Raw genomic sequence first — 22,988 nt, 5'->3', positions numbered from 1 at the left:
GATATTCTGGCTCATTAGTAAAAGTTACTGTTGTATGTGTTAATTAAGGATAATGATGCCACACTGAGCTTTGTTCAGAGTGCTTACTCCTTTGCCAATGAGAAGAGTACCAATCTGTGTCAAAAAGCAGAGACCAGCCTCAAGGGCATCTGAAGTGGACGATGCATAATATTTTTCACATTGAGTACTCACTTGTAACAGTTTTAGAATAAAGTTGCTTGTGCAAGAACTCAAATAGATTTATGTTAGTAGGGAAGCAAGAAAGGAACTATGTCATTCTGTGTTCTGACCCCTGCTGTTGAATTAATTAATCTAGTGCAGTAGTTTGGGCAACCACTCCTAATAAATCCTCTCCCTACGCAATCTTGTCTTCAAGCTCTATATAAAAGATGGATTAGTGCATAAAGAGGATCTCATCCGCTAAGCGCCTTCGCTATCATGTGCTGTCTTCCCTGTGTCACGTAAGGTTGAGAACTGATGCTCATTAGTTTAGACTTAAGCGATGGGTCTTGAACTAGAATTCAACTCTCACTGCCTTTGACAGGAACCGCATGTCTTCTGTAAATTCCTCCAGCATAGGCATCCCAAACTCGGCCCTCCAGATGTTTTGGGACTACAATTCCCATCATCCCTGACTACTGGTCCTGTTAGCTAGGGATGATTGCCCATAAGCAATCATCGCAGTGCAGTCTAGCTTGGCTGCTGTTTGTGATGGATTGACCTCTTTTTAACAATGAAGATCTTCAGAGCTGATGGTACCAAGAACACCTGTATGGTGCCTGGGCGGGAAGCTCTTCAAGGCCTTTCACTGCTACTGAACCAAATGGAAGATGGGATTGCTAATTTGCTATTTGAGCAACTAAGGAAATGTATACATGTCTGGGGTGGGGATAAGTAATGAATTAAGTGAGCGAATAGAAATGCTGACAATATTTTTGAAAAAGCCTGCTGCACGTGAACTTACTGATGCATAATTTAAAGTGCTTTTCATCTAGATGTCATACCCTTGTTGGTCCAACATCCTTGCATCTCTTTTTACATACTTTATATTTATATATAAACATTTTTGTGAGGCCCATCTGAAAAGTGATGAATAGAACTACTTCACATAATAAACACATGACCACAACTGAGCAGTAATTGTTTTTCTAAATATATAATTAAATATATAATTAAAACTTTATGCCAATTTTTCAAGTCACTTTGCTGGTAAAATAAAAGTAACCAAGGCTGAAGTATTATACATTTACCTAGGAGGAGGCCCCATTCAACTCAGTAGGACTAATTTTTTTTATCAGACATGTATAAGATTGTGCTGTAAGGCTACAATTACATACCTGGCAGAAAACATTATTGAACACAGAGGGACTTCCCTCTGAGTAAACATTCCTAATAGGATAGCACCGTAAGTTACTCATTCCTGAAAAAAATAGAAGAGTGAAAAAACTAGGAGTATTGCTGAAGCGTTTAATAACCCACTGTCCTCCACAGAGTATGTAACAGTTGGGAAATGTTAATCTGCTAGGTTGCTAAGCAACTGTGTCCTGACCTCAATCCCTATTGGATCAAAGGGAGTTTACTGATGAATTATATTTTTACTCTAATTTAAACCTTGATAGAGCTGATGTAGGTGGGGTTTTAACAAAATGGTCCTTTTCCTGGTTCATTGGAGTCTTAAGGTGACTTAAGACTTAAGACTTAAGACTTAAGACTTAAGACTTAGTCTTAAGTCTTAAGGTCATTTATCATTTGGTGTGCTTGCAAAAGCATGCTAATAATAAATTTCAATAATGAGAATTAAAGCTTTAACGGAATATCGTGTTGCACAAATTCAGTTTTTATAGGATCTTGTGTCAGTGTTAGTAACCCAAAATTAACCTCAGATGTATTACTGCTAGGCTAAAGAGCCAAAATGTGAAATGATGTCACAGGAATGAGAGCTGTCAGAATCTCTCAAGTATCACTTTTAAGATATATCCCACATTGCAGGTTTTTAAAAAATCAAGTAATAAAACATACCCATACAAGGAATACAGAATTTAGCAGTGGTACAGAAAAAAAATGATTGTAGTATTAGACGTTCCAAGAAAGGCAGTCAAATGAAAGTGTATCTCTACACAGTTCCACAAATTGATGGAAGGTGAAAACCATGTTCAATTGTCTTAACAAAGTCCCTGGAAGGATACCATGTCATATAGATGGTGTGAGTCTTATTCACCCCATATCAATATTCTTTTTGTGAAATGGTTAATTTGTCCTTAAGCACAGTGTCCCATACTTGCAAAATTCATGCTTCAAAAAGATTTTCATTTAAAAGTTTTCCCATTTTTAGCAATCACTAATCTAGGTGCAGTTAATAAATGGAAGATGATGTCTTTATTGGTTATGTTCCTAATATGAGGAGTAAAACAAAATAGTAGGGCTAATTTTGCATCTGTCCATACTTTTCAGTTTTAGCTATATAAAAGTGCTATACCTTCTATCATTTGTTTTGCTAAAGTCCTTCAGTTTTTCAACAGTTTGTTCTTACGGCATTTTGCTTTAGAGACCCCGTGATTGTGGAATCAAACATTCTGGTTCTTTTCCAGACAGGCACATGCTTTCATTAGTCAATGTGGCTGCCTGCCTACACTTTTCTTAGAGCTATATGAATGCAGTCAACAGCTCCATGCTTTGTTTTTATACACAGGAATGACTTCAAAAAGCCTGCATTTTTGCTAATTTACATTGTAATGGGGCAGCAAACTTGAAACATAAGCGAAGAGTCTGCAAAATAGAGGCATTCAGATTTGCTACAAAGCTGATTATTTCTACCATTTACCCTCTTTTTTCTCAGAAATCAAATTGGAGGCAAGGAGCAAAACGTTTTGGGTGCTGTGTTCTCACAGGGTTGTTGCAGCTTTCTACCTTGTAGGTTGGATTGTTTTAATACTCTTAATGCAGTAGGGTAGTGGGGGGGAGGCACAAGCGTGATTGCCCTAGCACAAAATTGTTAGGAGCGCAAAATTTCAAAACCCGGTATTGCCTCAATACAGCTGCACGCTTCCTTTGCTGGGCTCCGTTGAAAACAGCTTCTCCAGACAATGGAACAAGTTTTCTTTTCTTGGTGGTTGCAGTCTCCGCCGTTAGGCAGTTGAATGCTGATGTGTACTCCGTCCAGTGAATATAAAGCTTGCATCAATTCAGAATCTCCTCCCCTGTGATGTCTCATTTCCCAGAAGGGCTTATTTTTAATAGTTGCTTCCCAGAGGATTCTGACTGTGATTCTGGAGTTCTGCTGTAATACAGTTCTCCAAAGCACTAACACACACCTTTTGTCCAATTAGCATCTCCCTTTAGCTAACTAGTGCTTAAGGTACCTTCATACATCACAAAATTGGCCTATCTTAGCTACTGTCTCATTAAAAGCAGAGTGGCATTGGGTTGCATTGTTGTCTGAATACCCTTGGGCCTTGCAGACTGCCTGAGCAATGCAGTGTCTCTTAAGTAAGCAATCCTCCATTTGCCTACTCTCTGTGTTGTAGCTGAGAATTAGCTCCTCTCCCTGATAGGCGCCAACTCTTCTCAACTCTAAAGTCAGGATTTTGCAAGTAAGGAGGAAGAAGTTTTCCCCAAGGCAGTGGTGAATAGCTTTTGGTGCACCTGTACCTCAGCCAAGACCCAAGTAGAAGGCTGTGTACACATTACCATTGACTCTGGCTCCAGAGTCCACTGCTGGTGTTTGAAAGTGCATTCACATGAGGTTAGCCGCAATCCTTATGCATCCTTTAGTTTATCGAGAAATTATGCTGTTTGATGCCTTAAAACCAGCTTCCATCTGATTCGAAAATGTAGGCCACAGTTAAGCTGAGGTGTGTACATTTGAGACAGTGTTGCACATGCACAGATGACAGTGCATGCACACATTACAACTTCACTGAACAGGAGATTGGCACAGGGAAACAAATCAGCTAATGTACATCAGGTGAAAACATCACCAACCCCTCTCTGGTGTGTACAGCAACATAAGAAAGTGACTTGAAATGGAGCAGGGGAATATGGGGTTGATGCATTTTAAGCTGCTAATATGTACAATTAAGTCACATCTTTTAACATACATTATGTGCTTGGCTTTAGACCCTTTCCAGATTCACTTCCAGCCTTTCTCTTCTGCCTGCATCTCTCTCTCTCTCTGCCACTGCTCTATTCCCCCTTTATTTCTCTTTGCCTCCCTCCCTCCCACCAGTTGCTCACATGAGGATGAGTGAGGGGAGGCAGTGGAGCTACATGGAAGGCCTCCCTGCAGGGCTCCCCCCCCCCTTGCCAACCAAGGAAAATTAAAATTTGGCTATACACAATTTTCACATAGATGCACAACCATTGGCACCAAATATCTGTGCATGATACAAGATGATTGTATGTAGACACTGACACTCATCAGGTGACAAAGGCTGCTTTATAGCACTCTGTATGCCACTCATTCCTTGGTGTGGTTTTACCTCTATCCTGCTGAGCAACAGAGCAGGCAGCAGTCTAGACATGAGTGGATAGGTCCTCCTTCTCCAGGCAAGAGTTGCTTACATTGGCTATCCAAGTCTTGAGGCATGATCCATTGGGAAGGATCTGTTCTTCCTTCCTTTCCAGAACTGCTTGGCTAGGTAAGGGTGATAAGCACTGTTCAGACCTTGAGCCGGGTTTCTTCCAGAGAAACAACCCAAAAAATGGATCCTTGGATTCTCAAGGGCCTCAGGCTTCCTGCATTTGCGGGAGGCTGCTCCACATTGTGATTTTGTGAAGTTGTTCTTCCATATTTTCAAGTCCACATTCGTTAAAAAGCAAGGGAATAGCTAGTGTGAAGTGAACTTGAGTGGTGTGAATGCAGTGTTCTACTGAGGACTCCAAAATGCATTGCCTGCCCTTCACAAAGGGGCTTACATTGATCTCTCTGGGAAACTGAGTGAGGTTTATTACAGACCAAATGGGGGCAGATGCTCCTAGGAATGCTGCTACCATTCTGAGATAACAAAATTTCGCCAGGTGTGCCTGGTGGCGCAGTGTTGATCGCAGCTGAGAAAGGAGCATTGGGCTGACTCCCTGATGCCTGATCCTGTTGCTCCGAGTACAGCAAGTGCCCCATATCGTTTGCCCTCGAGGACTATCAAAGGAAACCTAGATGTCTTCCATTACTGTTGAAAACAAGAGTGGAGTCCCATGCCGGGCCTCGAAGAAGAATGTAGATCTATTGGCAGCAGATCTGAACAAGGGAATGAATAATTCATGCCCCCAAATGCCTCCTGTGCGTTCTCATCCATTTAGGCTGCTTGGGAGTTCTAGCTGCTGAGATGCAGACACAGATCGACTTCCAAAGGATAAAAACCCTTATAGACGCTGCTTGCTGTTGCTTCTGTCAGCCTCCAGTTCAAAGGATTGCAGCAGCTGCTGTGATGCTGGCTTAAGAGGGTGAAGGCCAGACCCCCGATTGCTGCCCCATCAAAACTGTGGTAGTCCAGGAAGTTCTGTAGCAAGGGCAGCCTGCTAGAATCCCTTCTCTAGGTAAGTAAGGCAAAAAAAGGTGGCTTGGCTAATTTTACCAGGAACCATGTGGTGGGCAGGGGAGGGCAGTGGCTCAGCCCAGAGTTGGAAACGGCCTTGTTTACGTGCCAAGGGGCTTTTCTTAGGAGCGGGGGCGGGCGGGCACAGGAGAAAGCAAAGCAGGTTTGTCTCTGCCAAAAGCCTGCTAAAAACAGACAAGGCTTTGATTCCCTTTCAGCCACCATCTTAAGAAGTAAAGCTGATTTAATAGCTGTTCAGTGAAGTAAATTCATTGTGTGGAGTCACTTACTAGCTGGGCAGTTGTCCATATCGGAGTTGGCAGCTAAGGGCTTGGGAGGAGGAATTTCTCTCCCTGCCTTGGTCGAGGTCTCTTTAGGTCACGGCAGAGGTGCACTGGCAGGGCAGCAGCGGGGAGAGGGGTTAGTCCAGGTCGGCAGGAAATACAACTTCATTCTCCCAAGCTGTCTATCCAGCGCCTGTGAAACAGGGCTTGTGGGTTGCTAAACTTCCTCTTCTTTGTTTGCTCAAGTCCCTGCTGTTGATTTATAGTGCCACCTTTTACCTTCCCTGTTTTCACTGAGGATAAGCTCTTTCCACTGGATTCAATAACTTCTTTTACATTTTGCTGCTCAGGTTGCCATTGATCCAACAGGCTGTATATCCTGTGGAGGAGAGTGTATGACCTAGCTATTTAAAGCAGGTGTTTAAACCCCAGCGTGAGTCAGGTTTCTTAACAATGGGCTATTGCCACTCCATCTCAAGGTTGTTCCAGTCAGACTGTCTCCTCTCCAGATCCCAGTGATATCCAGCTAAGTCATACTCGGAATAGACACGTTAAAACCAATGTGCTTAAGTTACTTAAGTTCATTGATTTCAGTGGGTCTGCTCTGAGTATGACTGATGTTGGATGTCATCCAGGGCGCTCTCTTGCTCTGGGTGTGTGTGTGTGTGTGTGTGTGAGAGAGAGAGAGAGAGAGAGAGAGAGAGAGGGAGGGAGGGAGGGAGGGAGGGAGGTTAGAAATATAAATGTGTCACAATTCAGTTGCAATCTGTGAAGTTAGGCACATGGATGTCGTCTGTTGCAAAAACTGCAAACTGTAGGTGATATTTATCTGGTCCTGACTATTATGTTACAACAGAAGCAGGGAGCATAGCACAACTTATTTATACAGATTTATCAAGACATTAGCCTCTTGGAACAGTATACAGCACAAAGGGATAAAATACAGTAAATGCAATAAAATAACACATTGCAGTAGCATTTGAAAGTCCAGCATTGCAGTAGTGAAGATTACCAGAGCATGGACTACTATGGCTGAGCCGTATCCATACCTGCTTTTTCCAGCATAGCCCTGCCCCTGAATCTGTGCCAAGGTTACACTAGGCAGCCTTTCTCAACCTTGGGTCCGTAGATGTTGTTGGACTACAACTCCTATCATCCCTAGCTAGCAGGGTGAGTGGTCAGGAATAATGGGAGTTGTAGTCCAACAACATCTACGGACCCAAGGTTGAGAAAGGCTGCACTAGAAAATGTGACGGAATACAGGTTCAACTGAGTCCACACAGGTTTTGGCCACACACACACATAAACACACAGCACCATTTGTGCAAGAACTAATCCCTATGACTTCTGAATTTAGGGAACTGTTGTTGTTGTTATTTAGTCGTTTAGTCGTGTCCGACTCTTCATGACCCCATGGAGCAGAGCATGCCAGGCACTCCTGTCTTCCACTGCCTCCTGCATTTTGGTCAAACTCATGCTGGTAGCTTCGAGAACACTGTCCAACCATCTCGTCCTCTGTCGTCCCCTTCTCCTTGTGCCCTCAATCTTTCCCAACATCAAGGTCTTTTCTAGGGAGTCTTCTCTTCTCATGAGGTGGCCAAAGTATTGGAGCCTCAGCTTCACGATCTGTCCTTCTAGTGAGCACTCAGGGCTGATTTCCTTAAGAATGGATAGGTTTGATCTTCTTGCAGTCCATGGGACTCTCAAGAGGGCACAAGCAGAAGGGGATGACAGAGGACTTTGCATGAGTAGGTATTTGCAAAAAGGACTCTTATTTAGTTATTGGAGACCATGGCTAGCTTGGCCACGCAACCCTAAGGATGAGGCAGGCAGTGTGCACCTGCTCCCAGTTATTGCATGATTTCCCTTCATATGAATAACACAGGAAGGGGATTTATACATAGTTTAGTAAAAAGAACATTGGCATGCCCAGTTTCATTCCCTATTATTTATGAATAACAAAGATTTTGATATAAGCTGACGCATACAACAGGGTTCTTTTCGGTAGTGACCTTTGTGAAATGCCACAGTATAGAAGCTTGTAGATGTGTCAAAAGAGACTCCTTAAATGGAGGGTTACAATGATCCCCTGTTGTACAGCTCTAAGCTGTATCCTTGATATGTACAACTGCTAGACTCTGGTTTAGAGAGCTCAAAGTATGCAAAAGAAAATAAGCCTTACAGTGAAATGTTCCCCGTTGCTTTGGGTTAGTCTGCTGTGCAGATGCAAGGATGGCAAAGAACTCACAGCAAGGTTTCATGGCTTACTTTTAAGATTGTTCAACAGAGCAGGATTTGAAGAAATGCCCGGGTGGTTTCCATAGTAATGTTGCTGTGGAGCACTTCTTACACTTCAGAGGTAGCAAATGTGCGACCCTCTGTGTGGCAAGATAGTCAAAACTATTAAAATTGAGGAGCCATCTGGAAATCCAGAGATGGACACAGGTGTGCTTATGCTTGCTTTTGTCTTTGTTGATTATCATCTGAGCAAAGAGCACTGAGAGAAATGGAGTTGGAAGGGGTTCATTCTTCCAGACAGTCATTCCATGTTTAGGGCTCTTTAACTGAAAATCCACATAGATTTTCAGGGTAATGCTTGAGCTGCACTAGCAGCAGATGGTGCTCTCTGTCTCTCTTTTTGTACACATATATCTCAACAACACACACAGATGCCTCTTCCCCTTGCTTCTGCCCCTCATAGCCATCATGATATAAAGAGATCGCACTGGTCTACTTGCTCACGGTGCTATCATATGTATATATGCAAGTTGCCTGCCTCTTCAGATGTTGTGTGTGAGCCTCAAACAGGTTTATTATTATACAGTGGTACCTCGGGTTAAGTACTTAATTCATTCTGGAGGTCCGTACTTAACCTGAAACTGTTCTTAACCTGAAGCACCACTTTAGCTAAAGGGGCCTCCTGCTGCTGCTGTGCCGCCGGAGCACGATTTCTGTTCTCATCCCGAAGCAAAGTTCTTAACCTGAAGCACTATTTCTGGGTTAGCGGAGTCTGTAACCTGAAGCGTATGTAACCTGAAGCATATGTAACCCGAGGTACCACTGTACGTGCAACATGGAAATGTTATATTCTTGCTAGAAAAGAAACGCTCTGTTCCTGCTAGAGCTGCTTTTAATCTTACAAGTTTTTATTTTTGGAGTTTTGAGCAGGGTGGATCGATCTCAACTGAGGCAAGTTGTCACCAATAAAAAGACAGTTTTAAATCAATTTCTCCATTGTATAAGTCATACTAATTGGTTGCTATAACAATGAAAACATTGGTTAGCAGCTAAGAGCTTTTAAAACAGCACTGGAGCCTAATCTAAAGCCTCTGGACAGGAAGTCTCTGTGCCTTTGGCACCACATTTTTGTTTACTTAGAAATAAGGGAGAGGCAATTGTGCAATTAATAGATTTATTTTTTGACCCTTAGTGCAAGATCACTGCTTTGTCAGCTTTAGAATGTTCCAGAAAAAGGGGCTAGTAATTGCTGAGGAGAACAAAGATATGGAGTAGCCAGTTACATCCATACCATACATTTAAAGCACACAGCTTCCTCCAAAGAATCCTGGGAACTCGTTAGTTAACGGTTATGGAACTGTAATTCTGAGAAGGGTACACTACATTTCCCAGGATTATTTGACAGTACTGCCCTGCCTTATGTTATATTGTAATAAAGTATATGCAACACTGAAAGCATGGTATAAATGCTGCAAATATTTTATTCGTTTGTATCCCATCTTTCCACTATAGAAGTCTTCCAAAAAATGCCATTTGAGTTCTGCCCTTTAAATACTTTTAGTTTATGAGATATCTTTTCAAGGAAGGCAAAGAAGGCCAATAAATCTTTTTTGTTTAAATAAGTTACACAAACACATTGATCTACGAATCCACTTTCTTGGTGCCTTAGCATTTGGATTGGGTCACAGTCCATTAAACCAACACATTGTGGCACAACTGCAAGCATCCAGACTGGCTTAAGCTTCACACATCATACAGAAACATAGAGCCTAGCTGTGAACCGTCTCATTACAAATAGAACCAGATGCAAACCAATCATGTCAATAACCAGAGCGTTTGTTTAATGCAGCCTTCCCCAGCTTGGCGTCCTCCAACTCCTGTCAATTCCTGCCAGCTCCGCTGTGCTTCCTGCAGCTGCTTGGCGACTGTATCCCAAAGCAGCTGGAGCCTGCCTAGCTGGGGAAAGCTGCTTTAATCCACAACCGTGACTGGAATGTGAATCTTTGGCTTCCCCTGTGGCATCTAGTGCTTCCCCTTAGAACCTTGAGGTTCCTTGCATTTCACAACCAAGCAGAGGGTGGGTGGATGACGGGCATTTGTTGCATGTGCTCCCACTCAGGGCTTACGAAAATGCAGCATATGCATCCAGCATCACGAGGCTGCAGCCCTACACTCTTAGGCGCATTGAACTCAGTAGAAATGGCTTCTGAGTAGAAATGTAGAATTGCACTGCAAGTCGCTCTACTTCAAGAGCAAGCTTAGACCTTACGGCTGTCAAGGGCAATAGCAAGGGGTTTTCTCTGAGGATGGGGAAGACTTCAGTGCTCTCCTTAGCAGCTTCCTGTTCCAAATGACTACTTGCAGAAGGCAAATAAAGTAGGGAAAAGGAGTGTATATATGAAAATAGGCTAAATTTGCATAATATGTACACAAAATGTATACTTCATGCATAATGTCTGCATAATGTATGCACAGTGGAAACTATTTTTCCTTCCTTGAGCATGGCATGCTCCCTTTGCCCGTGAGCTGATGGGTGGCTGGGAGTGCATGTTGCTCCAGCGATGGAAGAATCGGGAGCCCACTTGATTGTTCCTTTAAAGCACCATCCTTACCTGCCCCATGCCTGATATCAAGAATGTCATCAGGTGTGGTCCAGGAGGACATGGTTCCCCCAAAATGGCCTAGCAGGCCAAATAAGGGGGCCTGATGGACCAGGTTTAGCTCAGAGGCTCAGGCTCCCCACCCCTGGTCTAGAGGCTACAATGTTCAGCTTCTCTTGGTGCAGAATTTGAGTTGTCTTAGTAGAATGAATCTTCCAGGACGGAGTTTATACACTCTTGGATAATATGTCATTATTTTCTCTCCATGATTTCCTCTCTACACAATTGCTCTGATCTGTCATTATGGTACAGCAGGTGACCTACTGCTGACAGTACTGTTTAGAATAAGCTGTTGCTTGTTCTGATGTTGAACAGCATTTATATCTGAAGGAGCAATTTTGGTTTTACTGGATAAATAATAAAACGGCACTTGTATAATTTGTTTTGAGTTGCTTAATCCTTCATTGTGAAATTGTTGTTCAACTTTTATCCAGGAGGAAATCTGTTTTATGTACCTTCTGTGCCAGACCTCTGTAGGTATTTGCCTACACACTTATAATGGGACATTCATATCATCTGGAATTGGCGTTTTCAAACTGAAGGCCTTTTCTCACCTGTGTCTTTTGTGCAGGCAACACTAGCTCTGCTCCTGGATATTTATTGTGCCATTGCCCTCCGGGGTAGACAGTCTTCTTGTGTATTTATTTGTGCTTATTTATAACTGATAAAATGGCCATAATGAGTTCTGTTTGTAAAAAAGGATATTGAATAATTTCTATAAAACTAATTATATAGCTAATAACTATGCTGCAGCAATATCCTCCTTTCAAGAAAAGGAAGCAGACATGCGAGAGGGGAGCTCTCTTTGCTTTGTTTATCAAACTTTCTAGAGACGGTAGCAGCACAGACAATAACAGGGAGCCAGCCCTGCCATTAGGCAGAGTGAGCCAGCTGCCTTGGATAACTGAATCTGGATATCATAAGAGGGCAGCAAATTGTTAGTTCTTTAAAAACAACCAAGATTCTTATGTCACCACAAAGACTAACAAATGTATTATGGCATAAACCTTTGTAGACTCAAGCCGCCTTTGACAAATACATGAAGTGAAATATTAGTTGGCAGGTAAGGTAGGATTATGTGACAATGAGATGCAAAAATCACAACTAGCAATAATTGAAGCTTAAATTCATGTTAAGTAGGCACATAATGGATTGAGGAGTCACTTGTGAGATTTTTCAGTGTCGTCCTCCAAACTAACTTGACTAACTTTGGGTACAGTGTACTGGCTTGTGATGAGGAGGACTATTTGCTGATTTACCTGGGGGGGGGGGGGGTTGGACAAGGCTGAATGCAGTCTTTGGACCAAAGAAAAGCTTAAAAAAAATGCCACACTTTTTAAAAAAACACTGATATAGTGATGGGGATGTACCAGTGACACTGACATTGGTCCAGGGGCACCTCTGGGCATTGTGTGTATTTTTCTGGCAGGTTGCTCCTTCCAACAAGACAACATTTTTCTTCTTCCTGCAACTTCATAGGCCAACGCCCATTTTGAATGGTCTTGTGAAGTTGTGGACATATCATCATCTGTCATAGTCCTGTGCTGCCAGCCACAGCAGAGCTCAGTGGAGGGAGAAGCCAGCCAACCGGCCAAGTGTCAGGGGGGTACTTGCCTGGAGGCAGAGTCTGTGTGCAAGGTTCAGTCCAGTCCTAAGGTCAGGAGTACCTCAGTGCACATAGTCAGACGATTTGGGCGTCAAGAAAGCCGAGGGTCCACAGTCACAAGATCTAGTTAGGAATGACAAATGCTGTTCCCAGCAACTGACTGAGGCTGGAAAGCCTGCTTAAGAAAGCTGGAGCCAGCTGGTTCTCATCAGGAGCAAGAAGGCTGATCAGCAGCAGGTGGAGTCACTTCACCTTCTGCTCCTTCAGGCTGCTGCTCAGCAGGTGAAGCTGACTCCTGGCCCATGACATCACCCTCCACCTCCCTCTAATGGAGTTTATGTAGCAGGTGTTTCATATCTTTCCTCTTTTTTTGGGGGGGGGGGTGATTCAGCAGTCTGTACAGTGACTTCCAAAAGATCATGACTACAGCTGCCAGAGGGCTTTGCAAACAGGAAGTGGGCTTCACACAACTTCCTTTTGAGACTGAAGTACCGGGTTTCTGTAAGCTGCTGAGTGTAGTGATCACTCGGCAGGAGCGAGCTCACTTTGTCTCCTCTCCAAGGGTGAGCAGGCTGTGAATAGGATTTTATTTCAGTCATACTGTACTGTAAGACAGAGAGCCGCTCCAGGAAATGGGCCATTGCAAGGTAATATAATTCTCTTTGCTCTCCGTATGGTTTACATTTGAAACTTTGCCCCAAGCAAAGATCACCTGGCATCAGGACAACTGGATTATTCATGTTCACTTTTGCCTGCTTTGTGTCCCACTGTGATAAAGCAACTCAAATTCTAAGGATTGGACTTGTGGTAAAGGGAACTTGGTGCTGATTATTTTGTTAATTCTAATGATCGTTGTGCTCTGTTTCTATTCAGCAAAATGACAGAATCAGCGGTGGTGGGAAAGGCCTCCGTGCTCCCTCATATTTCAAAGCAATAACTGGAGTGAGCACATCTCCAGAAATATAAAATTCAGCATACCAAAGGAGTTAGGAACCTGTTGCCTTCCAGATATTGGATTGTAATTTACCATCATTTTATTTGTGTGCTGCCTTTCTGTAGTTAAAACCATGCTCAAGGTAGCATACAACGTGAAGAGAGTCGCAGAATTACAAAAGTACTTATTAGACAAATAAAGCACATTAAAAAGTACATAACAAAATTGAACAGCATTCCCGGAAATAGACCATGACGCCTGAAATCCTACAACATCTGGAGAGCCACATGTTCCTCACCCCAATATATAGAATTGAGCTACATGTACCAACAGTCTTTGTGACTAATGATAGTAAAAGGCAGTTTATCTGGAACAATAATTGTGTCTGTTTATTTTCATATTTTATATGAGGGTTTTTGTTTATCAGTCCAACGTTTTCCTCCCTAGTTTACATAGGAGGTTCACTATGCCAAAATTTAAGAAGAGGGAAATTGCTACCTAGAAGAGAGAGATATATTTTATCATAACAAGGTGATTCTGCTCTCAAGAAAAGGAATTAACATGCAGGCTAGACTACAATATAGCCTCTTCCATAGTGATAACTAAACAGTGATTGCTCCTTGGTGTCAGCATGAAAATGTTTACCCCTGAGCTCTTGTGTCGTATGCTGATTTTTGAAATCAGTTGCCCTTAAAAATCTTAATGTGTCTTAACTTATACAGTATCTCAATCTTAGGGCCAAATCCAAATGAGATGAGATACCACTCCCGCAGTTAGCAATTGCATGCATGGCTTTTAAAAAGTAAATTGCCCGTGTGGACCTACCAATCTGGAGTGAAATATTGGCATGGGTGATAAGTAGACTTTGTCCCTTTGTTTCCCCATGGGGTCCTGTCCTGGATCACCCCTGCTCTTTGTATGGGGGTGGTAGAATCCCCCATTCACTCCAAAGTCCAGTCTTGTGGTCTGTCCAGCCACAACACTAGAATGAAAAGTGCATTGTGAGCTTTTTTTATTGACATAGCTTAAAGGCACAAATCAATTGCCCCTGCAATTGGCCATCAAAGTCGATATGGTAATGGGAAATTCAGTGGCCTGGACTCCTTTATGACTCGTGCGTCAGCAAGAAAATTGCCAGTTAAGATTAAGCTGCAAAATGTTACACGTGATAGGAATAAAAAAAAGAGAAAAGAGCAGCTCCATTGACTTGTGTTCAACGGCTGAAAAGTGTCGTGTTGACTCATAAATGGCACATATTGGAGCTAGATTAATTAGTGACAATCAGTGGGAGATTTTCAGTTTTGGATGGGTCGCCATAGCAGCTGCCCCTTTAATTCTGGAGCAAGCCGAAATCTGCCCACTTCTTTTAAGACTTGCTTTTCCTTAAAGACATGCCAACATTTCTGCTCGCTTTGGAAATGCACTGAGATGGAAATCTAAAACCAGGGTTGACTGAGGACCTTGATGACATTATTGATGGCCCTTTGGGACAGCTGGTCCAAAGATCTGTCATCAAGTGCAGTGTAGGCAGGGCGGTGAATCCCGTGACTTCAGCCTTTACCGGCCGTGTATATGACTGCGCCTGCCTTGAGCAGAAAGTGCAGATGGGGACTTCTTGCTATGAAGTAGCAGCAAAGTCCATAATTTCATTACACCCCCACCCAACAGACAGGGCATTTGAGTGCTGAATCCCAAAACATAGGTGCTGGGCCTCAAGTTGTCTTCTCCTGCTGAAACATTAAGTATGAATGCTAATTGTGATAACTGGTTTATGCAGAATTGATGGCACCTGCAGATGCAGCTGGGCGTTTGTCCACTCACTGGCATGTTTTATTACTTTACATGCTCCAGGGCTCTATCCTGCTACCAGAATCCAGTCCTGGCACAGATCAAGCTAACCGTACCTGACCTGGTTGGGGCTAATAGGAGTTATAGTCCAAAACATCTGGAGGAGCCCAGACTGGCAAAGGCTAGATTAAGCCATCAGAGTACAATTTATGTCATCATGCAAGCACTGTGGGTTATGAGTTGCTAAGATTCTGCATCTGCATGTATATGTTTCAGTTTGGAGTTGGGTGGCATAGCAGATGGCACAGAAGACACTGCTCACAGAAAGCCAACTGTTAGAGGTGGCTCAGGCCTCTGAAGTAGGGGAGCAGATGTTCTACTCATCATTGGCCCATCTGCTCTCTCTGCTTCTGCCATATCTACAGGCACTTGTGTATCAGTGGTAAATGAACAAAAGAACAATCACAGCCACCCTATTCATCATGGTCCCAGCTGCTTAGTCATTGACTGTGACTAAGGGGGGTGGTGGGATGAGGAATAGCTGTTGAACCTTCATGAAAATTCGGGATGGAAAAGCAGCACAGCAAATTTTGAGTTAAGACTTTAACTGAGTGGAAATGTGGCATGTTGCTAACTCTGAACCAGCTGGTGGACATGGTATGATTCCGTAGGACAAAAGAACACCCCAAATGCAGCTTGTAGTGTAGTTAGCATCAAGATAGTATCTGGGTAGGTGGCAATGGTTCTGGGGGTTCTCCTGACCCCTCCAGAGCCATAGTTCTGGGTGTTTGGGGAAAGGAGTGGAAGCCCTTGCATGGGCTAGTGTTGTTGTTGTTTAGTTGTTTAGTCATGTCCGACTCTTCGTGACCCCATGGACCAGAGCACGCCAGGCATTCCTGTCTTCCACTGCCTCCCGCAGTCAGCAGACCCATTCAATATGTGAATAGGAGCTTGAACTCTGACCTGTGGCCTCATATCACTCCCCATTTGAATTTGTTGGCGCTTCATAGGAATAAGCAGAGGCTTGACAACCATATGTCAGGAGTGCTCTGATGGTGTTTCCTGCTTGGCAGGGGGTTGGACTCGATGGCCCTTGTGGTCTCTTCCAACTCTATGATTCTATGATCCTGCTTTCAGTTCTGGTATAATCTCATGGAGATGGTTTCTGCTTCAATGGTTTGTAGAAGCTCTCAATAATTAAATTGTTCTGAGAGTCACATTCTGTGGGGCCAGCATGGCTACCGAAAGCTCTGCTGTGCAGCTCACACAGATGGGCAAAGCATCTGCTTCCAATATAAATGTGCAAATGTTGTGATAGGACACCTGTTAACTTCTTCCTTTGTTTTTTGGACCAAATATGGCCTATTGGTTCAAAAAAGCAACCAACAGTCTATGGCCTGCAATTTGCTTATGGTTCTCCAAATGCCTTAAAGATGCAGCTCTATGTGTGAAAGTCATCACTGACCATACAATATGTTCCCATTGCTAATTAAGCAGCCTGTAAACCACAGGTGTAAGGAACACAATACTCCCTGTTGTAAGATAATTGCTGGAAAGTGGCAAGAGAATGGCTTACTGCCAAGGAAACTACTTCAGGGACCTGGCTCTCCCTTCTTTGAAAGCAGTAGCTCATTTTAAGAAGCAGGTCCAAGCAGTGAATATTCACCCTCAGTGACAGTCTATGGAAGCCTGTTTTCATATGCTAAAAAAGGATGACTTGTTCTTTTAAGTGTTTTTGACAAAAGAGGTATATCCTCACGTAGGGATGGATGGATCAGGTTATCTCCAGCCCATGTCAATTTCACAAGTCCATTCCATCTTGTTTCTGCATCAGTCTGCAGTTATTGTTTTTTTAAAAAAACTGCATAAGATCACATTAACTTCAGATATACATGTTTACACCTTATCCTAAACAATTTAGAACATTACAGTATTTAAAAAGCAAGAACTGCATTGTAAATTTTGAAAGGCAAATTTGGTACCTTATTCCCAGAGTTGATGGATCAGGACAGTGTGTATTAGAATGTGCAAACCCCCCCCCCCAAAAAAAACGGAACAAAGAAACTAAAGCCCTACTTCCCAGCAAGCTTGGTTCAGAGGTGTCGATACTAGAAGCTGATGTACACCTTTGCTTGTTCATACCATACAGACATATAGGGGAATATGGAAATTGTCCATTATTCCCATCAGATATAGTTGTTTGATTAGGAACATGGCACAATTAAATTAATCCCATCCATTGTGTTTTACATTTCACTTGGAGCATTGTGGAAGTTTAAGGAGCACAAGCAAAAGTGCCGCTTCATATTTTGAGGTAGGGAGAAGATTTGCAGCAAGGTTCGAAAGCTTCCGCTTGGATCAAATTGAAGGTCAGATTCCAGAAAGCAGTGTAGAGGATTTGCTGAGGTTATTTTTTATACCTTATAATTACTAGGGACATTGATGCCCCTGAGGCATGGTCATGTGTATCCTGTTCTGCTGGCGCTTAGGGGCTCACAAAGGAAGTGGTATACATTCCCAAGGCATCTTTCTTTTTTTAAAAAAATAATTTTTATTAGCCGACCAATCAAATCAAATCAAATCAAATCACATAAATTCCGAATTACAAAGCCGAATTTTAAAATTTTGTTGAGGGGACCCATATTTCAAGTTCCGAAGGGGGATTCTGATCATCTTCTTGCTACTGTGTTAATATCCAAATCAGTCCAAATAATGTTCATAATTCTATCCAGTCTTATCTTGCTGTTTCCACATCTCATCTTGTTCGTATATTTTTTTATTTTTCTTTATGATCTCTTCTGATAATCTCCTTAAGCAGATAAATGCCAATTATAATCCTGTGTGAATTTTTCCGTTCGTCCAATCCTCATATCAAGATGGTTTCCATATATCATCGCTTTCATAAATAGCATTGCTCTTTCCATCATTAATCTCGCAGATCTGTCGCTCTTAAGCCCCTCTGAGGAGTCTCACCCACAATATAAAAGCAGCTCTGTTCCTCCTCCCAGACTTAAGTCCTCAGACAGAACTTGCCAACATGGCGACGGTATTTTTAACTGCGTCATTCCAAAGCTCTTATACTTTCCACAATCTTCTTGAAACATGCTTTGGTTAGAAAATTATCTCCACACAGACATAAATCCACAGCTTAAGTCATTAAAATGGCATTTCTGACTTGGGGGGGGGATTCTTGGTTAATCACATAGAGGAAAGAAAAGAAAGTTTTTTACCCCTCTCCCAGCCAGTCCCTTTGCCATACCGAGCCTTGGTGATCTTCTCATGATTTATGCTTGTTCCTCCGACCCGTCTTGTTTATCAGAGATCTCTTCAGTTAGCAGTCTTTACTCCCCCTCCTTCCTTGAAATATGTGCATTCGCTTCCTCCTAATTGTTTCTTTTGAAGTTAATGCAGCTAGAGGTGCGGATCAGAGACAGCGTCCAGGAGCGCCGAGATCCACGGGAGGGCTTTCTGCCTAGTGCCCCCATCCCCACAAATTCGGGGGTGGTGTAGGGCACAGCAGGCAAGGGCAGCCCCCCCCCCACAACCTATTTACTCCCATCACAGCCTCCTAATTACCTCGTGTGGGTCGGAGAGATGTTATTGTCAGCCATCTTCCAATGCACCCCTAGTGGCCCCTCCTCCCAAGGCATCTTTCAATCAGACTCCTGGGCAGCCCTGCTATCTGAGCTATGGAAGGTGTTTGTCTCAGCCAAGGACCAGAGTCATCCAAAGGCTTAGAAAGGCTGGTAGGGCTTTCCCTTTCAGAGGCTGTGCCCTCCCTTGGAAAGCTGTCTGCAATCTTTAAAGGGCTCAGAGCTGATTCTACAGTCCCCAGCACCTGTCTGACTATGGAGCAGGGGAAACGACGGGGAGTCATTCCCGGAGTCTGCAGATGATGGGAGAGCCACATCCTCAGGCTGAGTTGCTGTAAATGGGCATGCTAAGGATCCCATGGGAGGGTGACATGCGAGTCTTCCAAAGACGTGTCCTCCTCATGATAAAACGTGTTCTGAAACGTTGCAGGGGGGTTGCCCCACATGCCAGTTGTTGTCAAACAGTAAATCCAGGCTGCTCATAGGAAACATACAAAATGTTCTTTGAAGAAATGCTTTGGAACCCAGTCCTGCCCGTGTGTTGTTTGTGCTGTGCACAGTTATTGGTACCTGTGTGCTGGTTAGTTGGTGGGGGACTGATTTCCAAGGGCAGACAAACAGAGCTGATTTTTAAAAATGAATAACGTTAAGCATTAAATTTTCCAGAAACAGGAAAACCCCCATTTTAAAACATGGTTTAAATTTGCAGGTGGTTTTAAAACCAGTTATAGTTGCTGGTATTCAACAGTCTCCTGCCTTGCTGCTGGGTCATCGCCGCCCCCCCCCCCACCTTGATCCTTGAGTGATTTCAGGACTTTTTCTTCCCTCTGTTTATGATCTCTCAGAGAACTGTTCAATTGACTAATCTGTTCTCCCTGGCACCGTCAGCATTTCAGCCTGGTTTTTCAAGACTGAGTTAAGCACTTGGAAAAACCCCCCATTGAAACCAGTTTTTCAAAACTGGCTGTTTTCATCTTAATGGTAACTTCTGACACTGCTGCTTACACAGTTGTGAGTGGGCTTTTGCCTCTTTTGGAGTCAGCCACTTACAGTAACAATCCTGCTAGTACTTGGGCTTTTACTTGGGTCACTAGGGACAACCCTATTCCCCCAGATAGCTCTAGGTGTACCTATTGAGCAGTTCTATCATCCCCAAATGTGAATACTCAGCTACCTAGCCCAACTTCATTGTAATGATTGTCTGTAGCTTTGAAAGTCCACAATTCCTATTGGTGCCCAACAATAGCCATCAAGAGTGGCAGAATTGTAAGTCAGACCAATTCTTAGTGTATTCTGAGCCATCCCAGGAGGTGGCTTTTGCCCATGCAGCTTAGAGATTTGAGTGTTTCTCGCGTGCAGCTTGGTTGTTCCATTGTGAGCCCCTTAGGAAACATTGACCTTTTCTAGAATCTTAGTTCACTTTTTAATTTTATCTTGTAGGAATCGTACGAGCCCAGACATGCCTGTGAATGTGGAGGAATCTAGGCAGGTGAGCTGTGAATTGCCAATGAAACAGATCTTTTTTGTAAAGCACAGAACAACTTTTCAGTTATGGGAAGTAATAATAAAGCAATGAAATACATTTTTATAACTTGTTTTCACACAATCTTTTCTCCAAATCCTGAATTCATTGGTAAACTGCACATATTCCTTAGATGCAAGCACAGCTCAGTTGCTTTCAGTGCAGTTGGATCTCCTCTTTGGCCAGCTAAGTTATTTCCTTAGGTCACCATTAGTATGTGCGACTTCCCCTCTTCCTGAACCTAGAGTCCACCAAAATAACCTTATAAGGAGGTATTAGCTATGGGGGTCTCTAGATGTATATAGCAAGTCACAGACACATTGTGGGAATGTACAGACCAATTAGATGTACAGTATCTCGTAAGGATTGAGGAAGTACATTTTTCCTGTTTCCTGTTGAAGCTGGCTGAATCAGAACTCGTTCATTTGACCCCTGTCAAAATGCCACTTTCTTTAGAGCAGTTCTTCAACTATTAATTGCTGGGTCCCGCCCCCGTAAGGAACTAATGTTTGATTGAATACAGCAACAAGATGTGCTTAAATATCATCATCATCATCATCATCATCATCATTATCATCATTACTATTAATAATCATATTAAAATTGAAAACATAGGAATGCTTTTTTTAAAATGTTGGTTTGAATTGAGGAACAAGCTGTTCTTAATATTTAAAATTATTTTATTATTAAAAGCTTTGGCACTCTTGTGTAACAAACCTGCTTCCAAAACCAGAAAACTGTTTGTGGTAAGGAACCTGACAGAAGAATGCACTTGAAAGTGTGGAACAATTGCTTGACGCAATGCCATTTAACTTCCTCGGAAAACAGACAGGCAGACAAACAAACAAACCAGGATAGATGCACTATAAACAGGTAACCTGAGTCTGTTTCCCCTATTCACTCCAAAGTGGTAGTTGCTTGCTTCATAACTTTATCCCAGCTCTTAGCATTATCTAATAATAATCTTAAAATTATCTAATATAATTGCAAGCCAGATACTCTTACTCAGTTTTGATCAGGTACCATACTGGTGGATCTATGTTTTATTATTACAGTATTACCTTTTAAAGTGTGTCTTGGCCACATCTGCACTGGCTACTTTCTGAGAGATCAAATTTATTGCAGATCAGCAAGAGAGTTCTGTTGTTGAAATAAATTTCTCTACACTGATTATCTGCCTTTCTCTGGCTCTAGCAAACCTTTCTTTCCTCAGCCATTGCTTTCTGAGCCATTGCTTTCTATACTGTACTGGGGGAGGTTGTCCTCTAGGTACCCTTGTCCTGAGTTGTTTCAAGCTCTAAATGTCGACAAAACCTAAACCCAGCTCAGTAGCTGACAATTGGCCAGAGCAGAACTTTCAACACCACCTGCACTAGGTCCAGTTTCTGAACCATGTGCAAAGTAGCCTCCCATGCAACATATTACAGTACTGTAATATAGACATGAGTTTATCAGTGCATAGACCACCATGGCAAGGCTATTCCTATCCAGGAACAGTCATAGCTGATGCACCAACAGAAGTTGATAATGGGTGCTTGGAGCCATTAAGGTCACCTGGGCTCTAGTGACAATGGTGGATCTAGGAGCACCTCCACACTATGCACCTACTGCTTCAGAGGATGTGCAACCCCATCCAGGGCAGGTTCCAAACTTGGGAAGTGCCCATCCATAGGAAATCTATTCATCATCATCATCATCTTCATCTTGCTGGAATTCAGTCACAATTTATAAGCCCTCATCAAACCATAACTGCATCCAGGCATCTTTTTCGGACATGCACAGCCTCTCCTGATTCAGATGTTACAGAGAAACAAGTATACTGGTGACACTTCTCTCTGCATCTCCTAATGCTTTCCCCCAGCAGCTTCATATAGATGTTAAATAGTTTTGTGTCTGTGGTACCCTCCAGATCAACTGCCAGGGGGCAAGGGAAGTCATATAGTATAATTCTTCGAAATCTACCCTGTAAGTTGAACTGAAACCACAGAAAACTTTGCCCCCAGGATGATGCCCTAGTCAATGGTATCAAGTCACTGAAAGATCTAGGAAAAGGAGCAGGTTTGCACTTCCCATCTCTGTCTTTCTCTCCCTCCTGAAGAAGCTCAGCCATCAGGATGGCCAAGACCGATTTTGTCCCAGAAACCGGGCATGAACCTAGATTGGAATGGGTCAAGATAATCTATTTCATTTAAAAATGACTCTATGTCTTCATGCTATTTCTCAACCTTTTTATTTTTCAATGGTCCCCAAGTGAAGCTGGCCTCAGTTGCGTGGGAGGAGCAGAGCAAAATACCCTTTGACTAATATAAATTGATGTTTTCTGCTGATGACTGAGAAGCATGTACATCCCTGGTCTTTTGACTTGATTTGATAATTAGATTCATTTAATCTTCTTTTGTCGTTCCTTTTTATTCTATCCATCTCCTTGCTCAGGATGGATTTGGGAGCTAGTCAGGGATCTGCTGACACAAGACACAGCCTGTACTGGACTGAGCAACAATCCAGCCCAGGAAGGTGAATTCCTCTAGAAGGGAAAAGAAGCCAGCATAGACACAGTGGGAATACCTAAAAGTAAACAAATGGAAGATAGCTTGCTATGCTTCTCTACTTGAACTACACAAACTAAAAAGAGCAAGAAAAGAGCACAAAGCCTTTTGACATCTTTCTTCGTCTCTGTCTTCCTCAGCTAATGCAGGTTGTGAGCCTGTGCATGGATTGTATCACTGTGGTGTTACATACGGGACCTACCACATTGTTGTACTAAATAAAGACCCATTAAAATCTCTTGGAGTGTGCAATGATTTAAATGGGATGTGGTTATACCCTAATTGT

General features: G+C 42.9%; 1 protein-coding gene across 7 annotated transcripts in view; it reads left to right on the top strand.

The window, feature by feature from the left end:
- TMEM229B (transmembrane protein 229B) overlaps positions 1-22,988 on the top strand; it is a 37,866-nt gene that overhangs the window by 9,387 nt on the left and 5,491 nt on the right. The window contains exons 2-4 of one of the 7 annotated variants that reach the window (XR_014153924.1): positions 5,296-5,532; positions 20,075-20,123; positions 22,590-22,941. The exons of 1 other annotated variant lie outside the window; for it this stretch is intronic. Coding sequence is in view for 3 of the 6 variants with exons in the window: in XM_081851880.1 (XP_081708006.1) it covers positions 20,094-20,123 (30 nt within the window). In the remaining 3 variants the exon portion in view is untranslated. Of the gene's footprint in view, positions 1-5,295; positions 5,533-12,121; positions 12,967-20,074; positions 20,124-20,865; positions 21,030-22,589; positions 22,942-22,988 lie in introns of those variants that run through there. 5 more of the 7 variants (XR_014153925.1, XM_081851882.1, XM_081851881.1 and 2 more) reach the window with 5 other exon arrangements.

This window comes from Podarcis erhardii (assembly GCF_964252035.2).
Source record: "Podarcis erhardii genome assembly, chromosome: 1".
In the NCBI taxonomy this organism is placed as follows: Eukaryota; Metazoa; Chordata; class Lepidosauria; order Squamata; family Lacertidae; genus Podarcis; species Podarcis erhardii.
The sequence above is the reverse complement of the archived record's forward strand: the minus strand, read 5'-3'. Positions and strand labels throughout refer to the sequence as shown.